Below are 26,215 nucleotides of genomic sequence, written 5' to 3'. Positions count from 1 at the left end.
AAAAATTTCTTAAAATGTCCATTTATTTTAACCATAAACCAACCCTGACTCGTATGACATTAACCTCACGCTCACCTTGTGCACAGTTTGGGCAGAGAAAACAACTACTGCAGGTCCAAAACCGCAATTAGATTTTTGCTGTCGTTGAGCATAAGAGGTATTCTGTTGTGTCAGTATGTCTCATAGTCTTGGTACACTTCCTTAATGGTATTTGCCTTTGGGTCATTAGTGTCTACGGTTTGGACAGCAGGGTTCACAGTGGACTCTCAGACTGCTTCCATGCCAACGGTGGTGGTTTTATGACTGTCTCTGTCATATTGGGGGATGTTTCATGGAGAAGGAATGCCTCCAGGCAGAGTAAATGTTTTTGGTTAAGTCTCATTAGCTCCTGTCCTTTTAAATAATTGTCCAGCTTCAGGAAGTTGTTTCAGTTATTTGACTTCTAGAAATCATTTGCTAGTATTTCCTCCTACGTGGTCATTGAAAGGTCACATGAATTTTACCAAGCCATGCACTCCTCAGCACCGGATTTATATATTTGGTTTGTCCTGTATACCTTTCTTTAGCCTGTTCAACACCAAGAATGACTACTTGGAAAAATTAACCCTTCAACAGCGACGGTTCACACGTAACTAAAGGTTGCGTTCAGCACTTTCCTTCCCGTGCATATTGTGTTTCAGAGGTGTTGGTTGCAGTGACACGTGAGACCTTCCATTTCCTGTGTGATCAGAGAGGGCGCTTCTTGTCACATTCTAAAAATAGTTGGGTGAAATAAAGGTGCTGCTTGGGTTTTGCAGCGGAGCCATAACCATCTTGACTCAGCCATCCGTCAGCGGTGGCGTGGCGGCGAGCGGACAGGGTGTGACATAACATGACAAGCACAATGGGGAGGGGGAAATTGGAATGGCAAAGTTGGTGACACATCTGAGAGTTCAGGCTGAGTCCATGTTTGACTGTCTGAAAATAAAAACAACTCTCCGGTCGTTCATTTCTGCTGTGAAAACTTATCATTGTGCATCAAAGTTCCTGCCGTTAAATTGCTTACTGTAAAACGGGGCTATAAGGGACAGCGGGGTAATAAGGGACATTTTTCCGGAAAATGTTTTAAATGTAATTCTGCAGTTTTTACCTAGATTTCTTTAAGAATTCATGGATAATTGATAAAAACAACATAAAACCGCATCCTGCTCAACATAAAAACCGCAGAATTACATTTAAAACATTTTCCGGAAAAATGTCCCTTATTACCCCGCTGTCCCTTATAGCCCCGTTTTACGGTACATGTAACTCTACACTCTACAATGTGTAGATGCATTGAGTCCCCACCTCTTTCTCAATCACCACTCTATAGTTGCTACAAGCACACCAGCTCACCTCAAAACTTCAAAACATGCTAATGCTATACTAGAAAAGTCAATGGTGAGCCATACATGTTCGAAGAATAGTGATAAAGAAGATCCCCCCCTGAAAGATTTTAGGATTGGTTATTTTGGTTTGTTATGTATGAAACCCCAGAAGTCTGAATCCATGTTTTTCACACTTTGGATTCAAAGTGGAAATGCTCAATGCAAATGCTAATTTAGCTCATGTGTTCATCGTTAAAAAAAACACACAACATGGATGGGGCAACAAGGTCGAGAGATGAGTCGAGAATGATGCTGTACTGCAACGCTTGCACTGCGTTTACTGGACCTTTCAGAGGTAAGATGAGTATATTTTTTCACATTATTTTACATATATGTTATAGTAAACTGCTGACTATAGCCCTGCAATAATCATTCCGTATAATATGCAATAATATATGCAAATAATCCTAAATGAATTAGGTTGTGTTTTCACCCGTAAATTTACTTTATCAAGATACTAAGGTTTTTAAAGGAGTGTTTAGAATCGCAGACACTGACATCACTTACTCCTGTAATACTCATTTTAAAATTCATTCGCGCTTGTGTGGAATGTGGCGGGTTAATTTCAGTCTAACTCTAATTGAAAAGATCCATGATTGATATCTCAGGCTCTCTTTTTAGTCCAGTAACTATTTTGTCTCTGTAGAGACTCACTTCTTGACAAGCATTCTCATGATGGAAGAGTTAGTTGGAGTATTGGCAAGTAGCACAAATAAAGATAACGTGAATGCACAAAGACTAGCTTAGTAATTAAAAAGTGAAGCTTGACTGGAAGTTTCACGAAACATTTGGCTTCCTGTTACAATGCTCTCCAATATGGAGCATTCTTGTGTTTGTACAAATCTGTACAGGTGAAGATCAGAAATGAAACATTTTCTATGCTATTTATGTGATGATAAAACTGTCCTGTCCTTTTGGAGATTTTGATACAGTACAGAAAAGAGTTAACTTATTTATTAGGGCAATTCACGTTCTTTATATCCTCTGTTCTTGTTCTAGTTTATTTCTTAGTTTTCAAACTTAAATGCTCTAATTAATGCTTTTTTCTTTTTAACTTTTATATTTTTTTTGGTTATTGCTTATCCAATTTTATTATTTGTGTGCCTATATTACTGAATTTTCTTACTCGGCTAGATTGTAAATGAGGTCTGTATACCTCAGGTTACTCTGCCTAACAATAAAGGTTGAATGAATGATTTATTGTTCATATTAGGTTCTTCTTTTCTGTATTTCATATCTTAACTGTCTGATCTCTCATGTGAAGGTTTGTCTTGCCTTGGAGTGCACATCTTCCAAATGTAAATCAGAGGTTCTGGTTTCAGAGTGGATAAAAGAAAGATGGGCCCACACAAATAGGTTGGTAAAATAAAGGGTTACCTCGCTAGTTTACAAAGCTCTAACATTAAGGCAAAATTTAGAAGGACTGACACCCAGTTTCTTCCCTATAAGATGGAGTGTAACTTTATACCTTTGGCTCTTGTCTAATGCCAGTATGAGACTCCTATGCATTATTCTTTGCCATAAATAGCTCTGGATGACACTTGGTCTTTGTGAATTAACATTTTTCTAGCGTTTGCATGACAGCTCTCGGCGGCTGGACTCCTCAAAATGTCACTCAAGTGGCCTGGTTGGATGTCAGATGTTTCACTGACCAGTTTTCCGGGGGTCATCAAGTCGACGTCAACCAAAGAGCACAGCTGGCTTGATCCAGCTTCAAGTTTCAGATGTGGTAACATCTGCCCAGAAGCCCAGACCAGCGAGGGCCTATTTTGACAAATGTGTGGCCTTGTTAGGTCAAAGAATCAAAAAAGAAACGATTGCACGAATAACTCCCATCACTGAGCCTCCTCTCAGCTGGTCTGGAGGAGGTTGAGAATAGCAATTACAACCACTCACTCACTCATGATGCTTGCTTTTTCATCTGCTGGCATTTCTGCTTCACGCTGTTGTGTTTCATGTACGACTAGCTCTGAGTGAATCACGAACAAGTTGTGTTTCTCGTCTGCTTCTCTTGAATAGACTGGCTGAATGAAAACACTCTCTGTTCACATGGCTGCTGCTGCTGCTGCTCTTGGCTCTACGAAGGGTCTCAGAAACACAGTCCAAAGCTGCACGTCCCTCTTCCGTGCCCTCCTCCCGACTTCTGCTGGGTTGGCTGGTTAAATCAGTAAGCATTAGTGGGCGTGTGTGTGTGTGTGCTGGTGCTCCTAGGGCGCATGCGAACTGAGGCCCAAAGGGGAAAGCCTTCCACATCAAGATCTAAGCCAGCTGCCCTGCTTTAAACACAAGAAGAGCAGCAGAGAGCGGGAACCTGCATGCATCCCCCCTAACAGTCTGCTCAAAGGACACAGGCGAGGAAGGCAAGCCAGAAGCTACAGATTGTAGGGTTTGCTCTTAGTTAGGAGTCTCTCTGCTTCAGGTTCTCAGGACTTAAAGGGCACTTGCTGCCCTGAGAGGGGGCTATTGAAGCAAACTGACCCCTGAGGTGAAGGAAAATCAGTTTGTGTGAAGGTCTGTTGAGAGGAGGAGGGAACAGGCAGCAGTCAGTGGGAGGTGGGAGGCCACGGTGGGGCTCCTGCTCTTCTCAAGAAGGAGACGAAGCAGTTGCCAGGAAGCTGGGAAAGAGGAGGAGATGGCCACTGGAGAAATCACAACACTTCCCTCTGCATCTGAAGACGGCGGCAGCGGCGGATTTCCTCCCGGGAGCTTCAAGGAGCCCAAAAGGTTGTACTGTAAAAACGGCGGCTTCTTCTTGAGGATTAAGTCTGATGGGGGAGTGGACGGAATCCGGGAGAAAAACGACCCCCACAGTAAGTCCTTCCATAGTCTTCTTGCTTTGCACAGCACACAAAGCTTCTTTATGCTCTTTTTAATATGCAGCAGGGAAGCAAGAGTGAAGTAAAAAGAAAAAAAAAGCATCACAGTGGAACGATGTGAATTTTCCAGCCTTACTGAGGTTTATTCTCCACTTATTAACACGAAGACCAAAATGTGTGTAGGTTAACTTCTGGAAAGTATAACGACTCTACTTCTACCTCAGATGTTCTTAAATCAGTGGGAACTCTGATGGAATATGCATGATGTTTTTAGTAAATGAAGATCACCATGCTGAGTCACAGCCACTCACACTGCTCGCTGTGTGGTTTACGTCACACAGATCTGCATAACAAGGAGTTAAAAGCCAGAATTAGGGAGTTCCTCATTTAAAGGTCATCTACGGTCTTTTGGGCTCGTAGAATGATCACATTACAAATGATAAAATACCCCAACCACTCATCTGTACCCACAGTATGCCAGTATCTATTAAGAAAGTAGCTGTAGACCTTTATTTGTCCACAGTGGACTTAGTGGAAACATTAACATGCGCCTTTGGAATGGACAACTGTGATACCCCTCAGTGCCTCACTGTCACTGATTACTTTAAAGTATGTCTCCTATGTTTCATCAGTAAGTAGGAGGGGACAAGAGGAGGCATGAATTTGGATTTTTTCCTCAGAAAACACGTTTGGAAGTGTATTCCCCAAGATACAGTACAGTGTAACATTTCAAGGTATGTGTGCCCAACAAATGCCCGATGGGAGCAGTTCAAGGAGCTATTTTTAGAATAGTGAAGTGACATTCACTGTTTGTAAAATATCCTGAGAGATTGTTTTATGTGGAATTAGTTCTGGGTATCAAAGAGGCCTTTTTTAGTCCAGAAGAAATCTATCCTCCGTGAGTCATAAAACAGAATTAATCAATCAGATTTTTTACCAAAATGCTTTCTTACAGCTATTATAACCCGAGCTGTGTTTCATCAATGGTGCTTTTGTTGAGGCTAGGACAGACGTGCCAGCTTCTACACACATACCTGCCAGTTAGAATTGGAAATGTTGGTGAAAAATGTTACAAAGGTTTCTCAGGTGGGAATTTTGTGCCAGTATAGATGGCCGTTTGTGTTCTTTGTAATGCACTTCCAATCCCTAAACTTTCCCAGGACACTCGCATTGCCACAAATTGCTGCCCTGGCATGATTCACTCCATGACAGTTACCGATAACAGCAAACTCTAGCCAGAGATTAGCTTTTCTGTACTCACAAAAGCTGTGGGACATAATATGCCAAATGATCATCAACACACCGTAGCACATTGAGACCAATTCCACATTTATTTTTCAGGGAAGAACACCTCTTTGATCTGTGACTTGAATCTCCCAGGCAGCCAGCTTAATGACAGACAGCTGCGTGTCTTTCCGAGGTCTTAATGTGGAGTAATTCTGGACAGATCCCCTAAATTACCTTACGAGGGGCCTCTGCTTCCTTTATCGTGGTTTGGCTTCATGCAAAGTATGCTCTGCTGGCGAGCAGCAGTGTCTCTGATGCAGAGAGGATTTTGATGCATCTTTGAGGAGGCCGTCACACAGCCAGCAGGTACTCTGGGTTATGCATTGCTACTGTTTGCTGGCTGATGTGAAGGAACTTATTGTTGGTGTTTCATTCACTTACTGACAATAAAATGCAGCTTATGTTGGACTACACATGGAGGAAATCACAACAAATCCATTGTCTGCAGTCTAGGGAACATAAGCCGATACTAGTTTATCTACTTACAGCAGGTTTATGGCCATCATTTTATTTACTTTTACCTGGATTTTCCTCTACAGTACTACATAAAATAACCATTTGGTACAAAAATTGGCCACTCAGATGGTTGTACTGACTTTGCAGCTCACTTTATAGACCTTTCCAAATCATGCACTGTTGATTTTGTACCTGAGCTGCAGAGATTAATTCATTAGTTGTCAACTATTAAATGATTTGCCACCTATTTTGAGAACTGATTGATTTTATTTACAGGTTGTTTTTTTTTTAACGAAAATGAACTCAAAAGTGTCCAAATCTTCTTTAGGTTGTGGACAAAATGATTCTTGAGGAAATTATCTTGGGCTTTTGGGAAACACTGGTTGTCATTTCCCACCATTTTCTTACATTTTGTATACCAAAAATTGATTCGATTGATCAAGGTTGTAATCGGCAGATTAATCTGGAATGAAAGCACTACTTCTAACTGGCATAGTAGCAAAAACTGGGTGTGTGAAGATGCAGCATGGTTTTGCGCTCAGATCCACAATGTTGTTTTCATCAGTAACATGTTGCTCTTTTTGGCAAACAAACGCTTAAAAATCTCCTCTAATAACCAACAAATGACCAGCCTTTAAGTTAGGAGATTGACACATCTGCCAGCTGAAGATTGTTTTAGAAAAATTGTATATATGAATGCAGATGTGTAAGTGGATCATTTTTGGCGTAATGACTTTACAAACCAGTGATAATGGTGTGGACTCTGTCTGCTTGTTTGGGAGGTGTGCCCCCTGGTGGTCGGAATTTGGTGAACGCAGCTTTAAACACCGGTAAATCACTATCTTTGGATTACCTAAGGTCTGTTTGCTCCTTTTCCTGATTTGTATAACGAAACAAATCAACAAATTGTTCCTTTCATTTCTTCTCCATCCAGATGGCCGCGCTTATCTCTGTGATGTCTTAAATGTTGAAATGCATGTAGTGCTTTCTATCCAAGTGTCCACAAATAGTTTGTCTCCTTTAAACATCTTTCAGACTACAAATGTGTTGTCCTTACTGATCTCAAACAAACTTTTGTCTCCATCCTCAGTAAAACTTCAACTCCAGGCGACCTCGGTGGGAGAGGTGGTCATCAAAGGAGTTTGCGCAAACCGATATCTGGCAATGAACAGAGACGGACGGCTGTTTGGAGCGGTGAGTGACTTGGATCTTTGTCTTTATGTTAAGGAAAGTTAGTTTACTTCTGTAAAATGATAGCATATAAATATGTATAGAATATATTTGTAAACTGTAGTAACAGGCTAAGAAAGTTCTCATGAATCTGTACTAAAAGAGACTGAATTTACCACACAGTTCTGCCACAAGCAGCGTTTAGGCCGCAGTGTTTTGGAAACCAAATATTTACCAGTACCCTGACAAGAAATCCTTTCTGACTAAAAATAATTTGGTCGACACCTCTCGGACTGGACTTGTCAGAACATTCAGACTAAAACAAGAGAGTCCAATTAGACAGATCCGTGTCAAAATGAATCCTAATACTGTTAACGTCTTGGCCACATGTTGTAATTAACAAGCAGTATAAACTTAAAGCACATGGATGAGCAACAGCAAAAACCTGATATGTTTCCACACATCTTCTGTTTGTTTGGGTCCTAGTGAGGCATCTCCCACAAATCCAGTCACTTCAACCACCTATCTTTATTTCCAACCTCGATTCTTAAAATCTCCTCAGCTGAGCTACTTGTAATGTGATTTGGAGTTGAATTCTTAAACCCAAATCTGTTAACTTGGGGTTTGATTTCAGACATAGAAACAAAAACTCAGTGTGAGCAGATGCACCTCATTTGACTATATAATGCAGTAGCAAATATAAACGACTGCGTTACCACATTAACATATCCACGAGGATATGTATGCCAAGGCAGAACAGGATTTCTGCAGGAGATTTGATGCTAGTAGTGGACAAAAACAGCTGGAAACGGCTGATTTTTAATGGAATATCTCCATAGGGGTACAGAGGAACATTTCCAGCAACCATCACTCCTGTGTTCTAATGCTACATTGTGTTAGCTAATGGTGTTGAAAGGCTAACTGATGATTAGAAAACTATTGTGCAATTATGTTAGCACATGAACAAAAGTGTGAGTTTTCATAGAAAACAAGATGTACCTTTGGACGGTCCTTATTCCTGGAGTGACAGCAGCAGACGAAAACAAATTCCTTCTATGCTGTGTAAATACATGGCCAATTAAAGAGGATTCTAAACATTAACAGAATATCTGACTTTCAGACAAACTAATTTTGCAGTAGTGGCTGTTTTTATTAGATAAATGATCAAAAGTTGCACATGAGCAGAAAGACAAAAAAAATCTGTTACCTTATACAGGTTAAGATACTCTGCCTTTTGTATTTATCACACTGTGCCTTCTCACATTAAACCTATCTGAAAGGATATCCTGAACGCTCGTGTGAATTAGTCCACACCAGTCTGGCACCAGTGCCGGCCTGCTGCCGCAGTGTTGTTGCTCACAGTGGAAGTGTGAAGCGCTGCTGACTGATGTGGTTTGGTGGTTGCGAAGGCTCGTCTAAAGTCCGTGTATTTGGCACCAAGCATTTCCTGGTAATGAGAAGCTAGAGCTGCGAGGTGCCACCCAAGGCATCACTCCGCTCTGCTTCTGCTTGTGTGTAGAGAATCATAAAAAAACCACAACATTAATTCTCTCCAGACTACAATTTGTTACCAAAAAAAGCTAGCATGCTAACAGATATTAAGATGACCATTTGTTTGTATTTATTTTCTGTGATTTGGCAACTCAGCTGGGATGGTTTCAAGTCTGGTCTTGCATATGATAATTTAGAAACAGGTATTAGATCCTGACTGATATATTTTGGTTCATAAATTGAAGAACAACCGTTCAAAAGTTTGGGGTCACCCAGACAATTTCATGCTTTCCATGAAAACTCACACTTTTATCCATGTGCTAACATAACTGCACAAGGGTTTTCTAATCATCAGTTAGCCTTTCAACAGCATTAGCTAACACAATGTAGCATTAGAACACAGGAGTGATGGTTGCTGGAAATGTTCCTCTGTACCCCTATGGAGATATTCCATTAAAAATCATCCGTTTCCAGCTGGAACAGTCATTTACCACATTAACAATGTCTAGACTGGATTTCTGATTCATTTAATGTTATCTATGTTGGGAAAAAATGCTCTCCTTTCAAAAAAAAAGGACATTTCTAAGTCATTTCTATTTTTGATTCTTTGAGCAAAATTTGTACAAGTTTTGACATGTTTTCATTATATATTCATATCTAAAACTTATAAGTAATATTGTTAATGAAATTATAATTTAATTTCCCCCCAATCAAGCTTTACATCATTTTGTATATCATACTGGTGAGCAACGGACATCCAGGAATACACACATTTCACCTCAACCCATCATCTCCAGTTCTACATTTTCAGCACCAAAACAGGAATAGTGTTTGTTCGAAGCTTTTGAATAACAAATTAAACCAAGTTGTTGTAGCTGAAAGAAAGTGTCTTGTGACTAACAGCTTCATTGCTACGCCGCCACAGCCGACCAAAAACAGAAACTAAAACAAAAGCCTCTTGTTGGACAGGGTGTAGGGCAGTCAACGCCCACCGACAGTGAGATTTTGGCCAGACGTTCAGTAATTAATGTTTTCTGCACAGGACAAGGTTAAGAGAAGGGTTTGCGTGAGCGCTAAAAATAGACGGTCAACATTATGACAAAGCAAGAAGGCCTATCGTTTAGTCTGCCTTGTTTAAAATTATATTGTGAGATTCCTGGTAAGTTTAGTTTGTCTTTCATGGGCATTTTGGTTTGTTTTTGTTCAACTTTAATCATAAATCAGCGATATTGAGCTGAGACAAAAACCACATTGTAATTATATACCTCAAACATAAGGAGAAATTCTTCAAAAACAAACTGTCTCCTTTAAATAAAGGCAAAAAAAAGTTAAACAAAAGGTGTTTTATGAGGTCATTTAATGTCATAAAATCACAGCATTACAAATTTCTCAAGTTTCAAACAGAACATATTAAATAAATTCAACTAGAATTGATCCAAACAATTTGATGAAATGTCACTTCAAGTTCCATGTGTCCCTTATGTTGGCTTTATATGGAAATCAGATACAAAAACAGGAGATTGGTGTGACTTTGTGTTTAAACAAACATGGTATTCCACTCAGTAATACAGATTAGCATCACAGTTACATTTCATCCACAGTTTTCCTCAATAAGTGGAGGTAAAAACCAGTGCGTTGAATGTCTGAATAAATATCCTCCTGTGTTTCCGTCTCCAGAGACGAGCGACAGATGAATGCTACTTCTTGGAGCGACTTGAGAGCAACAACTACAACACCTACCGCTCCAGGAAGTACCCCAACATGTACGTGGCGCTGAAGCGGACTGGCCAGTACAAGTCTGGAAGCAAAACTGGACCGGGTCAGAAGGCCATTCTGTTTCTTCCCATGTCTGCCAAGTGCTAATGTGGGAGCTGACGGAGAGATACTGAAGTCTTAGTGGAAACGACGAAGGAGAAGATGTGACGGCAATGAAGACAGTGTTCCATCAACATTGCCCAAAATAGCTGTGATGCTTGACTGTTAAATCCTAACAGTTCTTTTTTTTTTTTTTTAAGAAATCCTGAACACGTCTGCTATTATCCAGCTTTACTTTGCAACACATTTATACCTAGCTGTAAAACCAGAATTTTACTGTCAACACTGCAGCAACTGGAGCCAGGCGCCTCGCTCAAGTGCACCTCAGTTGAACGGCATCAAAGCACAATTTAATTTTTTTTTTTATCTGTAGAACCTCCCTCACAGCAAAAGTCTGCTTTCTAACCTTTAGTTTATGACAGTATAGCCTAATTTAACTGCGGTGTTCTGTTAAATAATGTCTCCTCGATGAGAGGGAGCCTACATTACTGTAATTGTATTTAATCGTCTTGGATCTTGTAGTATAAAATTTAATTTGGCAAAATGAAAAATGTCCACACGAGATTTAAAAATCTTTCTTGTACTATTCAGTATTCACTCTAGATTAATAAGTTAATTATATAATATTCAGTGAATGGTTTTGACTATTTTTTAACTAGCCAGTGGGCTAATTTAGCAAGGCAGCCAGCATAATTGATAATACTATATTTATATACTAGCTGCTAGAGTTAAGACTGGTGGTTAGTTGGCTAACAAGCTAAAATGATGGTGACATCTTTTGTTCCCAATCAGTAATACAGCAGATTCAGAACAATTATCTTAAAAAAAATTCAAATCAGCTGCTTGCAGTCCTTCTGGACACCAAAAAGTGTTCAATAAACCGTATGAAACTGCAGTAATTGCAAGTACCCAAGTGGTAGTAAAAAAAAAAACCACCAAGTCAGTATGTTTGTAGTTGAAAACCTATTGCACCATACTTCCTCTACAGTAACAGTCCAGTCATAAATACACTTTAAATATGAGTAATACTGACAGCCATGTTTCAGCATAGCAAATCATAACATGCTGATTCGATGGCGTCCTATGATTTCAGCGGTGTAGGAAGCTGTCTGTGGTACAGCTGGTAAAACATCCCCGAGTAGACGGCAGGGAGCTCCTCCATGGTGAGGTCGACCCTGTCGAAGCCGTGCTCCAGGCCGTGAAGCAGGAGTCTGGCTATGCGAGCGGTGATGGGCGTGGTGTCGTTGGTTTTGGCCAGCTCGCCGAGGTCCAGCCACTCGCAGCGCAGACACTCCTGAGTGCAGAAGTTGATCTCGTAGGTGAGCGGACTCAGTCGGCAGATGATGTACATGTCCGACATGCCGAAGGCGCCGGGGTGGTTGTGCTGCTGCCGGATGCTGAGCAGAGATCTGAACTCTGAGCGGACGCCGGTTTCCTCAAACACTTCTCGAACGGCGGTGGCACCTGAGAAAGATCCATGTAACATTTATATGTGCAGGCATTTAGGAGATCCTGACAACAAGGAATGAGTTTGTGTTCCCCTGTCAGCATTACTTTGCAGACTGCTTTATAGGATGGGAGAAAAAAGGGAAATTACGTATTTTATTTTTTGTAAAGAAAAACATGACGCTGCTTTTTGACTTGGTTCTTGTATATAATTTTAAAGCTGCTTTAAAATCAGAAAAAAGGTGAATTTGGAGAGACAGAATCTACATGCACAGTTAAGCCCCAAATTATTCATATCAATACCAAATTTTAATATGGAGGTAGTTTTTGTTTGATCAATAGGTTTCTTCTGACTTAAATTGACAAAGAATTAACAAAAAACTGTGAGATATTGTGTTAGAGAAGCTAATGACAGATTTAAACTAGTTTTTCCTTTCTTAAACCATTCTTTCTACATTTCTATTAAACAAAAGCCATGTCCAAAATTATTCAGTTTTTAATGATAAGGACTTTATTTACCACAATAACGATCAAAAAGTTCTTGTAATTGCTAACAATCTTTCTGTCTCCACTGGGATTCTGCTCCACTCTTCTTTGTGAGGATCTCCAGGTCTTCTTCACCATCGCTCTGGCCTTCAGATCTTCCATGGATTGGCAGTGGTCTTTTGGTTGCCACTCCAAAATGCTCCTGTTTTCTGTTAGCCATTTCTTGATCACTTTAGCTGTATGTTTCAGAAGTTTTTCTCCAGAATCTTAACGCCATCCCCTTCTCTCGTGATGCCGTTTACTTTGACGAGGCTGCCTGGACCATCGGCTGAACACACCCCTAAAGCATCACGTTTCCACCACCACTGTAGGGATGTAGGGTGTTGTTGGTTAAATGCTTTCTCTCACCAAACCGAAGCCACATCGCTGTGGTCAAGCGACTCCATTTTCGTCTCATCTGGCCACAGAACCAAAAGCTTTCCTTGTCCTTTGTTCAGGTGAGCTTTTTTTGTCTTGCTTAGTGTCTGCTGGAGTCTCATTGAGATGCTGGCAGATTCATTAGGAAGGTCTTGGTGGTGATTCTTGGATTCTTCTTGGCTGCTTTCACTTCTATTCCTGGCCGACAATGTTTTGCACTGTGGCTACTGGCACTAAAAGCGACTGGACATGGCTTTGTAGCCTTTTCCTGACAACACCAGCTGTTTAACCATCACTTGACTACTAACTGAATAGAAAATGTCTGCATTTTTCTGTGCATTACAAAGCTGTAGAACATGGTAGAAATTACTAGGACTGTTAGGAAAGGTGCAGGATCCCACAGTCATTTCATGAATAATTTTGGACATGACAATTTTCATAAAAATGTTAATTGACATCTCTAACATCATGTCTTGCTGTCTTTTGTTTTTCCAGGCAGAAGAAGCCTGTTGATCAGGTAAAAATTCACTATTAAAGTCATCCATTCGGTGTGAATAGTTGGGGGCTTCACTGTGCATCATTATTGTGTACAGTTCAAATGAATGTATCACCTTTAACTATAATACTAAGCTGTAAAAGATTTAGCTAGATGTACTGTAACAGTTTTTTTTCTTGCTCTGCTGAGCGTGACACTCACCAATATTTTCTCCTGGATCGGACAAACCACCGGGGAACTTCCAAGCATTCTTTGTCTGAAATTCCAGAGCAAAGACAAAGTCAGCTGTGGCAGACGGCACTGCTGTAGAAGTGTGTTAGAGGAGTATCAACACGTACACCACATCTGTTTGCTCTCGTTTAACAATCAAACGTCACTTGTTTCTTTAAAAAAGGGAGCTAAATAAATAGTTTCTTTTCCCTCTTTAAGAAAACAAGTCAGTCGCTGATCAGGCTTGGGGGGAATGTCGTCGTGTGTCTGACTTAATAATTACACAGGAAGAGAAAATGCTTGAGGGTCTGATCTGAACATCCTTTCATTTTAGGCTTTAGATTTTAGTGCCTCACTACGGAGACTGTTGCTGCGGTGAAGTGTGTCTTCCAAAACTGTTTCACCACTTATCATTGATATTTAATAACAGTATGCTGCTGGTTAAGTTATGATGTCAGTGTGTGTGTGTATATATATTTTTGTAGTCACTTAAAGAATGTTGTATGCCTCGCTTTTTCTTTTTTTTTTGTCAGACAGAAATGCTATTTTATCTTAGATTTTTTTGGGTTGTTTCTTGCAGATCCTCTCTTTGTGAGGAATACAAATGCACTACGGCATTTATTTTCATGTATTGTCAACAAAATGCTATATTTTTTGGAGCTAAAATGTGCTGGTAGAAAGAAATAAAAGCTGATTTTGTGTAACTCTAATTGTTGTGGGTGTTTAGGGTAAAAAAGTCTCTTCCCCACAGGAGCTGTTGGAGCTCAGTGTAAAATTATGATCCCAAAAACTTTCTGGAGGATCGCCGACCGTACGTAAACTCTTCACACCAAATTTCCTGGGAAATGATGTGTATGTGTCGATGAACGATGGGTAAATGAAACACTCTTACCCATGACATCATTCAATTCCCTGATGGATGAAATTACCTTCAGATCACTGGCAATCTGTCAGTTGTCTTTTGTTGAGGGAGTTCATAACCCTTAGTGAGCTCTGAACTGGCTCGGTCTGTCAGAGACTCTCTACTGCCAAAGGCAGACTGTTATAAAGCACATTTCCAGTAAACAGCTCGACGGGAGGAGGAGGAGGAGGAGGAAAGGAGGAAGAGATAAAACACTCCCACACTTACAGCCCACTAACTGTTTCCCTCTGCCTCTGGACAAAAGCCATCAAGATACATTATACGCTCTCAAATTTCCTGGCTGGGACACATGTTAACATGCTGGGTACAATTAAAGGCCAGCAAACGAGGCCACTTACATTGTGTCAGTTATAATGCAAACTATATTTGTCATCTTCTTCACTGGAACTGCTTTGAGATCTGCGTGAAAGTGGAAAAAACTGACACTGCAATATTTAGTTTTTCTGCGATCTATGTTAAAAAGTTTTCTGAAATTAAAATGATGAAAACATGGAGTGTCAAAGACATCTAAAGTAGATTCTTGCTATGGATGACATTCAGATCTGGCTTTGCTGTTGTCATACAGAGGTCTGTGCTGCTGATTGAAATGGTCAGACTAATTGCTTGTGTTTCTTTGTGTAGTCCAAGACACTGCTAGTGACGTAGCTGTTTTTTGTCAGCGTCATCCTCTGTAGCTGAAATATTTCCTTACAACTGATGCTGCATTTCTTTGTGCAACAAAATATTCCTCGCTAATTTTGCTGTGCACACGTGGAGCCGACACATCAACAAACTCTGAGTCTTGAGAGTAAAATAAACGAAACACCTTGAAAGCTTCAATTAGAGTAAATCATGTTCTATCAGAGAGAACTCTATTGTAGATTAGACATGGAAAATGAGAACAAAACAGGATGTATTTGAGAATACACACACAAAGGTTTGTTGGCTTTTTCCATCTCATTATCTAAAGACAACGCAGGTGAATCAATAACCACTAGTGTACTACATCCTGATCTTGTGTAAACATATCGAAACTCTGGCATTAGAACTTTAATAGCTTAAATTGTGTTAAAGAGGCAGTGAAGGTGTCAAAATATATTCATCTTGCTGATGCTGTCAGACCAACAAAAGCCAAATTATTTAAATTTCCGTGATCTAAAATGGAGCAAAGCATCTTTAACTCTGAATCGTGACAAATAATTACTTTCAAGTCCATTGTCTATTTAATATGTCTGACAAAACTGCAATACAACACAGCAGTCACATTTCCACGCAAAACGCCTGGAACTTTTAGTCAGAATATTTATTCTATCGCCCACAAAGATGAGGTGAATTTGTCAGCAGACATAGGAAAAAGTACACTAAACTCTTGCTGTTGTACACTGTTTTTTGTAACTTATTGTTGTGTTGAAGCACAGCGAACAAAAAAAGGCATATACATGAAATGTTTCATGACCAGTCAATACAGTTTTCAAAAGGAAAACAAACTAAACTAGCTGTTGATCATTTTTGTGATACTTTTTAAAATAAAACTTGCTTGTATAGAAGTAATTCATTCATAACTATTGCTTGTACAATCAGAACTTACGTAGCATAGAAGTCCAACCTTTATCAACACCCATATGATCCATGAAATCTTATTAGGTTTTCACTTCAGTTTTTATTGATGTCTTGTTATTAAGGGTTCATGTGTGAACATTTGAACTGCTCATAAAGTCTGCACTGGCGTCATGTTCATGCCCAAACTCTCTGATGAGACGTTTATTTGCTTGTAGTCCAGGCGGTTTGTTTGAATGGGCCTTTATTCACGGCCTCATTTATATCAGATTAGGTTTGCTCATATCCCTAAAAACATAATTGGTCGCCAAACTTCAGCGACACTTTGCAATCGCTTTTCTAAATTGGTGGCATTTGGCCCTGGCTGAACATGCAAACAAAGATGTGCAGTAAAGCTTTCAAAGGAGGCCTGTTGTGAGCCAACCTCCGAACAACGTGAGGGCTACAGTGGCGCTCTGTGAGAGCCCACGCCAACACACGGCTGTTTGAGAGCATTCAGCTCGTGTAAACACCGTGTTTGCTTGAGGTCAGTTGATGTTGTGCGGAGTTATGTTAAGTGTGAGAGGAGCTGCAGGTCTGAGATGTTTCCAGCCACCTTTGGGTCAACAGAGGCAATGCACAACGGGCCTAAATAAACAAAGCTCATCACCGACATTTTTAGCAGCGACATGGTAACCGATGCTTCACCGATTCAATTATTAACCAAAGATAGAGAGAACAGTGTCCAGGAGAGAGCTGGTGACATTCCTTTCATTCCATTGCCTCATAGTTACAGCCAACACACATTTACAGAAAACAAAAAAAGTACCTCTTTCGTAATTTAGCTAATGTTGTGTATTTAATGTAACAGAGTTCATTTGGCTTCTGTGCACCTTCAGGTTACCTTGTTTTTGTCCTGGACGACGAGAACTTTCCCACTGGACTCATCAACAACGGCACCTGGACGAAACAATCAGACATTAATTTCAAACTTTATGTGAGTGCTTTTGTATAAAAGCTGGACCACGATTTGCAGCCCAGTTTGAAGTTAATTACTTGGCTGGAAATGACGTAGAGAAACAAGGAGGTGAGCCTCTATCAGATAACACAACAGCTGCCTTGTCCATTTTATGTTTTGCTACACACCTCTGCTGCTTAAGATTTGGTTCTAAAGATACTATACATGTCAGAAAAGAAATGTTGGAAACGTGTGAACAAGTGTGAAAGTTATACACTGAATTGTTGTCTGTTAGAGATTTGAAGATTTCCTGGGTAGGCCAGAAGTCACGGCTCGATGACGTAGTGGATTTAGAACGTGTGTGACCAATCCCAGAATTTGCAAAACAGGTCAGAACGATGAAATGAAGAAGAGGTGGATTGATTTAGTGAAGAGCTACACTGATAGAAAGCTGAGGATCACCACTATGTCTAGTATGAGCAGTTTTGCACACTTAAGTTTAATATTTCACCTCCTTTTAGCTATTTTCTTCTTCACCTGAAGGAAACACATCTCTTTAGTTACTAAATGCTCCACTATGTTCAGCATATCTTTTTCAGCTTAGAAAAAAAGAATTACAAGATACTGAAAAAGAAGTTCCAGGCTAGAAATTGAAGCTATCAGATGCTATAAAACTCCACAGCGCTGATGGTGACTTGTTCTCTGTGGGATCTTTATATGAGCCACATTATTCACCTGTGATTACATCAGCAGCACAATTACAGGAATTATGGCCAAGCTTCCCCTTACAAACAACTTTAATATATTTACAACTGCTGCTAGAAATGTAGATTCATAATTAGGGCTGTCACAATATCAGATTTTCACTACTTGATTATTGTGGAAAAAAGAATTCCCAATGTCAATAATTAGTGTCTGTTTCTGGCAAGTTAATCAAACTGAACAGTCTGCAGCTCTAACTGTACCAGATAGTTTCTGCTGCTGGATATTTACAATATTATCATATTTAAATTATTATTTAGGAAATATCATTTATGTCAGTATACATTTTTTATTGTCAAAACCAGTGATACATACAGATTGTAATACCTGAATCCCTTGAATGAACACAACAATTCCTGAAAAGAGGGGGTTACAATAAAAGTGTTTTTGTGTAAAGGCCAAATTCTCTATTCAAGAGCTAAACAGAGTCTGAGTGATTCAGCTGTACTTGAGAATGATGCCGACGTCCCACTTCAACATTTTTTTTCTCCTGTTTGAGCAGATTTGTTTTCAGCAGGTAGTGACTAAGAGAGGCAGCGATGTGCTGCCACTGACAGCTCAGGAGGAGGAGGCGGAGGGAAAATGGGCCACTTTCTTTTCCGGTTGCTCTGTCTGACCGACCAGGACGGGCCTCCTGAGATGAATGTCACAGATGTGTAAAGAGGGATGGGTCGTCTTAAAGGCTTGACTTGGACTTCCAAGTGGAAATTGATGTCATCCCCGATCCCTGTGCCATATGGCGCAGGAGGAGGCCTGGTTTCTGCGAAGGGAGGCTATCATTATGTAGCCTCCAGTCCAGGAAACAACATGCTCATGAGGAGCAAGAGAGAAAAAAAAAAGAATTACAGCGTGAGACAGAAAGCCCAGAAGCAATCATCAGAGGCGGACTGTGGGCTCCGTAGTAAAAAACTGTTAATCGCTTGAGGTTATAGTTCGACTGAGCCACAGAAAAGTTTGATGTCTCCCCTTACTTTATATTTCATGTAGGTTTCTTATGCTACGTTTTGGCTTGGCAGTAATTATAGACCTATAGTAACATCTGTGATTCTGACGTAGTCTGACGAGCTTTTAATATCAACATAATAGCAACACAAGCACCAATGTAAGCCGGGAGGATAAATACAATTATTACTGTTTCCATGAGTCACTATATGAGGCGGCAAACTTTAATACGCTGCTGGTGAGTCACAATATTAACGCTAATTTTTTGCATATATAAGCCAAATTTATTTCCTTCACTTAAAAAAGCCAGCTTAGTCAACCGAGGTGGGAAACTTGGTTGGAAAATGGAATTTTGCTTGTTTACTCTGAGGTCTATGTTTCTGTTGCTGTCCTGAGAGGCCGTTATGATGCTGAAATCCTTCTGTAATGAGTGGAATTTATCAAGGACAACCCGGTACATCAGCTGTTGTTGCTGTTTTATTCACATGTATATATATAACTTGCCTCTCCCTTTTAACTTCTATTTTCACATTCTGATTGCTAACTATAAATTCAAAGGAAATTGACTGCATTTTGTTGGGGGAACATCAGCATTCAAAGCCACAGACACTACTTGAACAGGGCCATGTTTTATGGTTGTATACGGACGAGCTGACTTACTGCTAGGACTGTAACCAACAATTACTGTCATTGTCAGTGAATCTGCATATTTTCTTCACAATTAATCTCTAGTTGTTGGATAAAAAAAAATTGAAAGAAAAAGATAACTCAGGGTTTCCCAAAGCCAAAGACAATGTATGAACATGATTTGTTTTGCTCCGAATCTAAAAATATTCAGTTTACTGGCCAAGAAGAGGAAAGATATCAGAACATGTGAACATTGAGGAAGCTGAAACCACTAAATTTAGACTTTATTTTCCTTTAAAAATACTAAAACCAGATAATCAATTCCAAAAATAGCTGCTAATTGTTTAACTTGCTGCACTTCTACTTGCTAGAAGTGGTTTTCCATTGCACTGTATAGACAGGTATGCAGCTGTAATGAAGCTCTGCTAACTCTATGATAAACAATTGGAATTTTCTCAGTTTTTCCAGATAAAAAGGGAAGAAAAAAATTTAGTTTACATGAGCAGTGACTTAACACAGCTGTGATATGATCTATTAACAGCAAAATAAGGCTGATATCTGAAAGCTTTGATAGTTTCCAGCACAGATTCAGCCCTGAAGATGGGGAAGGTCAACAGCACAGGTTGGTCACCGATGCTCTTCCTACATAGCAGGACAGCGGATGAACTTTACGTGGCTAAAGCAGGCCAACCCAGGCTAGTGGCTAAATCCTAGAAGCCAAGCTAGATTAATTCTGGAAGCAGCTCTACGATGTGAAAGGTGGCTGTATTGTTTTGCACTCCTAACTTCTTGTTATTTAGCAGTCATAATAGTGAAACAAGATTTTGACCTTGAAATAACTGTTTTAATATTTAGCTTTATGCTGGATGGTTTGAGCTCCTATATTCTTTGCCTCATCAATTCTACAATCATTGTAGTCAGTGAGTACCGTGTTGTTTCGGCACAGGCCAATCTTTAGCACTTAGTATTCCACATGTATGCTTGTACTGTTTCTACTTCTGTTTATATTTTGGAACATACTTTTCCACTTAGGTTTATATTTTAGGTCATATTGTTCTACTTATGCCTATCTATATATTTTGTACTGTTTACATTTCTGACCTTGAATGACGACAACTGTATTTCTGATTCTGATAAAAAATTTGAACCAAGTCATGAAAACCCACATTTGCTGATTAAAAAGTGACTCTGGCAGGACATCAGTGACACATTCCATCGTCAGTTTAATGGACGACTGCTTTCCAATCAATGCAGACTAATTCTTTTGGGTTCAGTGCCTTTGTTGTTTCCATTTTTGGTGAAAAGAGTCAAGAATCAGGGACATTATGCACACAAGCAAACAAGTATGTAAACAGCAGTGCATTTCAGATTCCTAACCTTCATTTCATCATCAACTATCAGTGTCTTCGTGATGGGGACAATCCTGGCAACGAAAAGGGAGATTCTGGGTCTTGCTCCTCACACGAAGATGCTCTGGACATGTTCTGACATGCTTCTAGTGCATCTACTGTTTGGTGAAGGCATAAATCCTGCCCTCTGCTGGACCATCACAAACTTAGCACCTCCTTTAGTTGTTTGTCTCTCCACATACGCAGTCCTGATGAGTGAATTTCCATTTACGCAAGTGAAAATCAAAACAGCCCCAACAGACAAACAAGTCATTTCTTTGTAAAGGATAGAAAACCACCAGCGTTTTTTTTTTTTTTTTTTGTGATAACTGAATCTAAGTCACGCTTGACTCCAGCTTTAGCTGTTTAAATATGATGTAAAAGTGGCAACAGAGGAAAGTTTTAGATTTCAACACAGCTTAAAATCTTCTGTCACATCTGTCAGACTTACATAATCGTTTCCAACAACTGAAGCACTGATTTGTTGTAAATTTTACTTCTATACTAATAATGATTTGGGTTTAGCACCAGATGAAGCTCTGTCCATCACAGCTCAGAGACGACAATGCATATAAATTGGAGCACTCTTATTACTATTTCTTTGGCGTATTTTTACAGACATTTCCAAAATGATTTTTAGCATCTAACTTGTTCTGTAAGTTTGAGAAAACCCATCTAATCCTCCTCCATTGCCTTGCCTCCATTTTGTCCTTCCACTCTTCGAGGTCTTTGCACTTTGCCTCTGTTTCTTCATCCTGGAGGTCCTTCACCTTGTTTTCCAGTTCTTTGTCAATCTCCTGGGGGTCCTTGTTCTTCTTTTCCAGGCATTTTTTCACCCTTGGAGGTCCTTGTTCTTTGCCTCCAGTTCTCTTTTTTCCCCTCTTGGAGGTCTTTACTTGTTGCCTCTATTTCTATTTCCTGTTCCTCCAGTTTCTGATTGTTGTCCTCAGTGACTTTCTTCCTCTTCTTCGTTTTTTCCCTTCAGTTTTCTGAAAGCCTCCTTCATTTTTAACGTGACATCTTCATGCTCTTTGGTGGAGCAATTTTCTTTCCTCTTCCATTCTTTTGTTCTCTTCCCTCAGTTCTGTAATATTTTCATCCAGAACCTTCTTATAAGCCTTCAGTTCTTTCTCTCCATCTTGCAGTTGGTTCATCTCTTGTTCTGTCATCTTTCTCTCAGCAGCCTCCTTTTTAGCGCTTCCTATTCTGGTCTTTCTTGTTCTTCTTTTTATGTTCTGTTTTTACAGTTGTTTTATCTCTAGCTTCTTATTCCTCCTTTGAAAAGAACTTGAATTATCCTTCAATGCCTTCAGCTGAAGAACACAGTCTACAGGTGTCCATACTTTGTCCATATGTGTCTGCAAGGGAGTGTAACCAAACCCGAAAGCTCAATTGTTGCTTGAGCTTTGACTGTTAAATGTTCCATTTAATGTTTCGCATGTACACTTTTCATGTCAGTTGTTTTCTTGTTTGTTTTCATATTGCATTTGCTGTTACAATCATAGTTTCTGTATGTAAGATAAAGTGCATTAATTTTTTTAGCATGAAGGATATGGATATTAATCAATTATGCAGAGAAATATTATTTATTTCTCTCATGGCTTTGACTGGACCAGGAAGTTAACAGGGTTGCTTAGTGCTTGTCATCATTTTTTTACATATTACTAGCTACAATTTACATGTGTTTTGCTGCACATATAACTCAGTACCGTATTACTGTACAAGCACACTGGTTTGAAAAAATCATCTGAACTTAAGGTCCACTTCATATTATCCCTTCTTTCTGTAATATCTGTAAAAACTCTGATATACAGTTAAAATGGAACTTAAGATAAGACTTTTAGCTTAGAAATCTCTACCTGCCACTCCAATTTGGTGAGTTGCGAAACCCGGCAGTCTGCTTTCGCCCTCTCCCAGCCACAGAGCCAGCACGGTGTGATCGTTTTTGGCGTGATGGAAGGTGAAGCCGTGAGCTGAAGCCGCCGCAGCACATCGACTCAGTGAGATGGGAACTCGAAGCCACACCGCTAGCTTCCCGTCTGCTTTCCACTGGACTAAAGAATCTGTGGAGTGCAGATGTCAAATGTTGAAAAAGTAAGCTTTTAAAACTACATTTGTCCTTGAAGTCTCTGTCTTTTCACTGATAAACTCCACAAAGAAACAGGAAATATGGCTGAAATATGACATAATTAGATGTGAAAGGCTTGAAAAAGACATTTCCTCCTAAATGGATTCTAAAGAGAGGCATTTAAAAAGATAAGCGAGCACGACAAACAGCAGACACAGTTGGGCAGACGCAGGCTTGATGCATTGGGATTTTAAACATAGAAGGTTGATGCTGTGAATCCTGAACCTAGTTGAAAAAACGCACAAAGAAAACATGTTAAATTGCTCACTGAGTGTTGTCATTTTGCCTTTAAGCAAAATATTGATTGCTGTTAAATGGAACTGTAAATTTCTGAAAACCTATGGCCTAGGTGGGATTAATTAGCAAATAGATTTATATTTAAAATAAATAGGTAAGTTTGGGTGGTTAAAGTACTCATACAAACTCCTGACCAGCATGTTTGATTTAATACTGCTGCTTCCTAAGTACAAGGGTGCTTCAAAAAGTTCTAAGTGTCACCACCAACATAGGCTCATCTAACTTAAGTGCACTTGGTCCACCAATCTTCACAATCCCTTCATGGAAGAAGGTCACAACAGCATGCATGACTTTATCATCAATCTGAAAATGCCAACTACACAGGTGGGATTTCAGTTTGGGAAACAGAAGTCAAACGGTGCAGGGCGGGTCAGTAAAGTTCATGGAGCTACAGTCGGCTGCTTCTGCCACCTGAGCTGTGGACGTCCATATTCTGGAGCAGCATATGCAGCTCAAAGAAGTCCTCTTCTTTTTTTTTTCTCTAAATATTTGAAACATTTGGGTTTTTGCAGACTCTAATATAAGACTTTATAGCATAAAGTTATGCCCCAAATTGGAAGTTACGCCCACAGTTTCCAGGTGAGACCAACAACTCACTAAATGTAATTTTAACAGTTGGCTTGTGCAGTCACAGTTTGTTGCTGCAATTAAAATAACTGCTCTAATATTGAAGGTGTCTAGTGACAAGCACCCATATGTGACATGGTCCACTCTATTACTACAGACTCCAGAACATCCATCCACGTTTTATCTTGGAGTCTTGTACAGTTTCACAAATCAAACAAACTTGAGAAACAATTTTCCAAGTAGTTGTTTTTCCAATTTTCATTCCTTGAAGCATTCTTACAGGCTTCTACACGGACTAGCATACAGAATAGATTTTCAGGGCAGAATTCCACCTTTAAATACACCAGCCTGGCCATGATGTTAAATGTGATTTTCCTGCAATGCAAAGTTGCAATCAAGACTTTACTTCACTGATACACCTGTATCTCCAATTGCCCTACTGTTTACTCTCACCCTACAGACTGGGGTACCTGCAGACTACAGATCTATGCTTACACCTTTTATGGTATCCCACACATGCTTTATTCTACGATTCCAACTTTTCATGACAGTGCCAATCATTTTGTTTCTAATAATTTCATTTTATCCTAATGCCTTTGTTTAAAGTAAAAAATACAAATGTATTGGGTTCCTAGGGGAATGCAGTGGAAAAACACCAAATTAAATCAATGCAGCCTTAACAAAGAGAACTATTTCTTGAATTCCTGTTTGCCATGGTTCCTAATCTAAATCATCACACACTAGCAGAGGCTGCAGGGACAGGCTGTGAGGTATTTTTAAGGAGACTGAACCAGAATTTCTAAATGCTGCTCTTTGTAAAGTCGGTTCAAAGTCTAAAATACTGCACAGACTTCTATGATTTAATGCTTTATAACTATCACATTAAACATTTATGATCTATTTTATAAGATGAGATTAAAACTGATTGATGTGCAGTCAAAATATGATCCTGATATGCTGTGAGTTTGGGGAAAAAGCACAAAGCAGACGGACGGTAATGGAAGGAAAATCAGTTGATGAGGTTCTCTCAGAGCTCAGATGTTTGGCTCCGATAAATCTATAATATATCTGGATATTGTAGGGTTGGATGACATCAGTGGTGTTTGTTTTTTTATAGGCGAAAAGTGTGTATTGCCAAGTAGGTTTTCAGATACAAGGATTATGACTTGGTGTTCTAGTGCAAATACTGTAAACAGTGACAGCAGTGTTATAAGTCAATACCAAGTGGGTGCATAAAACAAAAAAACATAGACATAACACAAACAACATTTACTTGGAATGTTAAAAAAAATAGATGTAAAAAGTTGTTATAAATCCAACAACGGGGAAATTTGTTTTATTACTTAAGTAAAGGTTATACCCCCCCAAAAAAACAAAACAAAACAAAAACAAAAATAGCATAGAGACATCAGTAGAAAAATTTGACATAAATAAAAGCACTGTTGTACAGATCTTCCCATATGCAGAAATTCAGATATTGCAAGGATTCACTTAAATATTGCATACTGTTATTCTATATGTACAGGCAATAGTACCACAGATTCTTCTCTGAGCAGAATAAAATACTGATATTACTGATTCTACTGGCATTGCACAAATTATTACATATGTTGAAAATGAAATCATAGTGAATATGCTTTTAGGAAGTAATTAATATAACAAATGCTGCTGGGATGGGCTCCAGCGCCCCCCGCGACCCTAGTGAGGATACAGCGGTGTATAGAGGATGGATGGCATTTGTCTTTGAATTTTACTACATATCAGTAATATTTCTTTTTCCGGCGACATTATTTACCGGTAAATACCTTATTTTTTAGTTTTGTAATTCAATATTTTTGTTATTTTAATTACATTTTATGTACTTTTAAATTTAAATTATCCCAAAGCAATAATGTTTGTAGCAAAAGTAAGTCAATATTTTGCTATGACGTGTTTCCTGCAGTGTTGTTGACACTGACAGTCTGTTTGGTTAATGATTTATAACCTGTTTCGTAAACAGAACCTGCGACCAAACACAAACCTCGCAGTAAACCGCTGAATGAACTCTCGCTGATGTCCGCCGGTAGACCGGTGTCCGCCAGATTAACCATCACTCCACCGAATCGGTCCACTTTCCCCGTTAAAGCGCCGGTGCCCTGCACGGGCTGCAGCTGGGTACAGGTGACGGCGCGCGAGAACGCACGGACGGCTGCCGTGCGCCCGGCGGGGCAGCACACTTTACCGCAAAAGCTTCCCCTCACGAGCGGGGACAGTTTGGACGCAAAGGCACAGCCGGCCATGTTACCGTAGCAGCACCACAAACGGTCAGTTTAACGGAGGGTAAGTTTAGTTTGCAGCCGGCATGCGTCCGCTGTTCGGTACATTCATAGATATCTATGGGTACAGTTACGTAAACGTCCGCCTGGAAGTTGCATAAATACCGTAATGATCCGGTAAAGCGGCTCGAGGAGTAGCTCTCCACAGAATCGTTAGCTCTGTAGAGGTAGTGTGGCGAACTCCTTATACAAATTTGCCAATTTAGCTAGCAAATAATTTAGCGGCAATATTCTGGTATTATTTCTACTTTTAAAGAACCGGTAAGGCATGGTGGTAATTTCGGCGACAAATATCCGC

General features: G+C 39.7%; 2 protein-coding genes across 2 annotated transcripts; one reads left to right on the top strand and one right to left on the bottom strand.

Moving 5' to 3' along the window:
* The first annotated feature begins 3,440 nt into the window (after positions 1-3,440).
* fgf2 (fibroblast growth factor 2) lies at positions 3,441-10,636 on the top strand. The gene is made up of 3 exons (XM_022189724.2): positions 3,441-4,216; positions 7,056-7,159; positions 10,304-10,636. Exons 1-3 carry the CDS (start codon positions 4,039-4,041, stop codon positions 10,487-10,489), a joined length of 468 nt encoding a protein of 155 aa, XP_022045416.1. The 5' UTR covers positions 3,441-4,038; the 3' UTR covers positions 10,490-10,636.
* nudt6 (nudix (nucleoside diphosphate linked moiety X)-type motif 6) lies at positions 10,621-26,020 on the bottom strand. The gene is made up of 5 exons (XM_022189723.2): positions 25,623-26,020; positions 22,470-22,673; positions 16,838-16,893; positions 13,488-13,542; positions 10,621-11,905 (listed from the first exon to the last, which is right to left on the bottom strand). Exons 1-5 carry the CDS (start codon positions 25,879-25,881, stop codon positions 11,523-11,525), a joined length of 957 nt encoding a protein of 318 aa, XP_022045415.1. The 5' UTR covers positions 25,882-26,020; the 3' UTR covers positions 10,621-11,522.
* Between the last annotated feature and the right edge of the window lie 195 nt (positions 26,021-26,215).

This window comes from Acanthochromis polyacanthus, chromosome 10 (genome assembly GCF_021347895.1).
Source record: "Acanthochromis polyacanthus isolate Apoly-LR-REF ecotype Palm Island chromosome 10, KAUST_Apoly_ChrSc, whole genome shotgun sequence".
In the NCBI taxonomy this organism is placed as follows: Eukaryota; Metazoa; Chordata; class Actinopteri; family Pomacentridae; genus Acanthochromis; species Acanthochromis polyacanthus.
The sequence above is the reverse complement of the archived record's forward strand: the minus strand, read 5'-3'. Positions and strand labels throughout refer to the sequence as shown.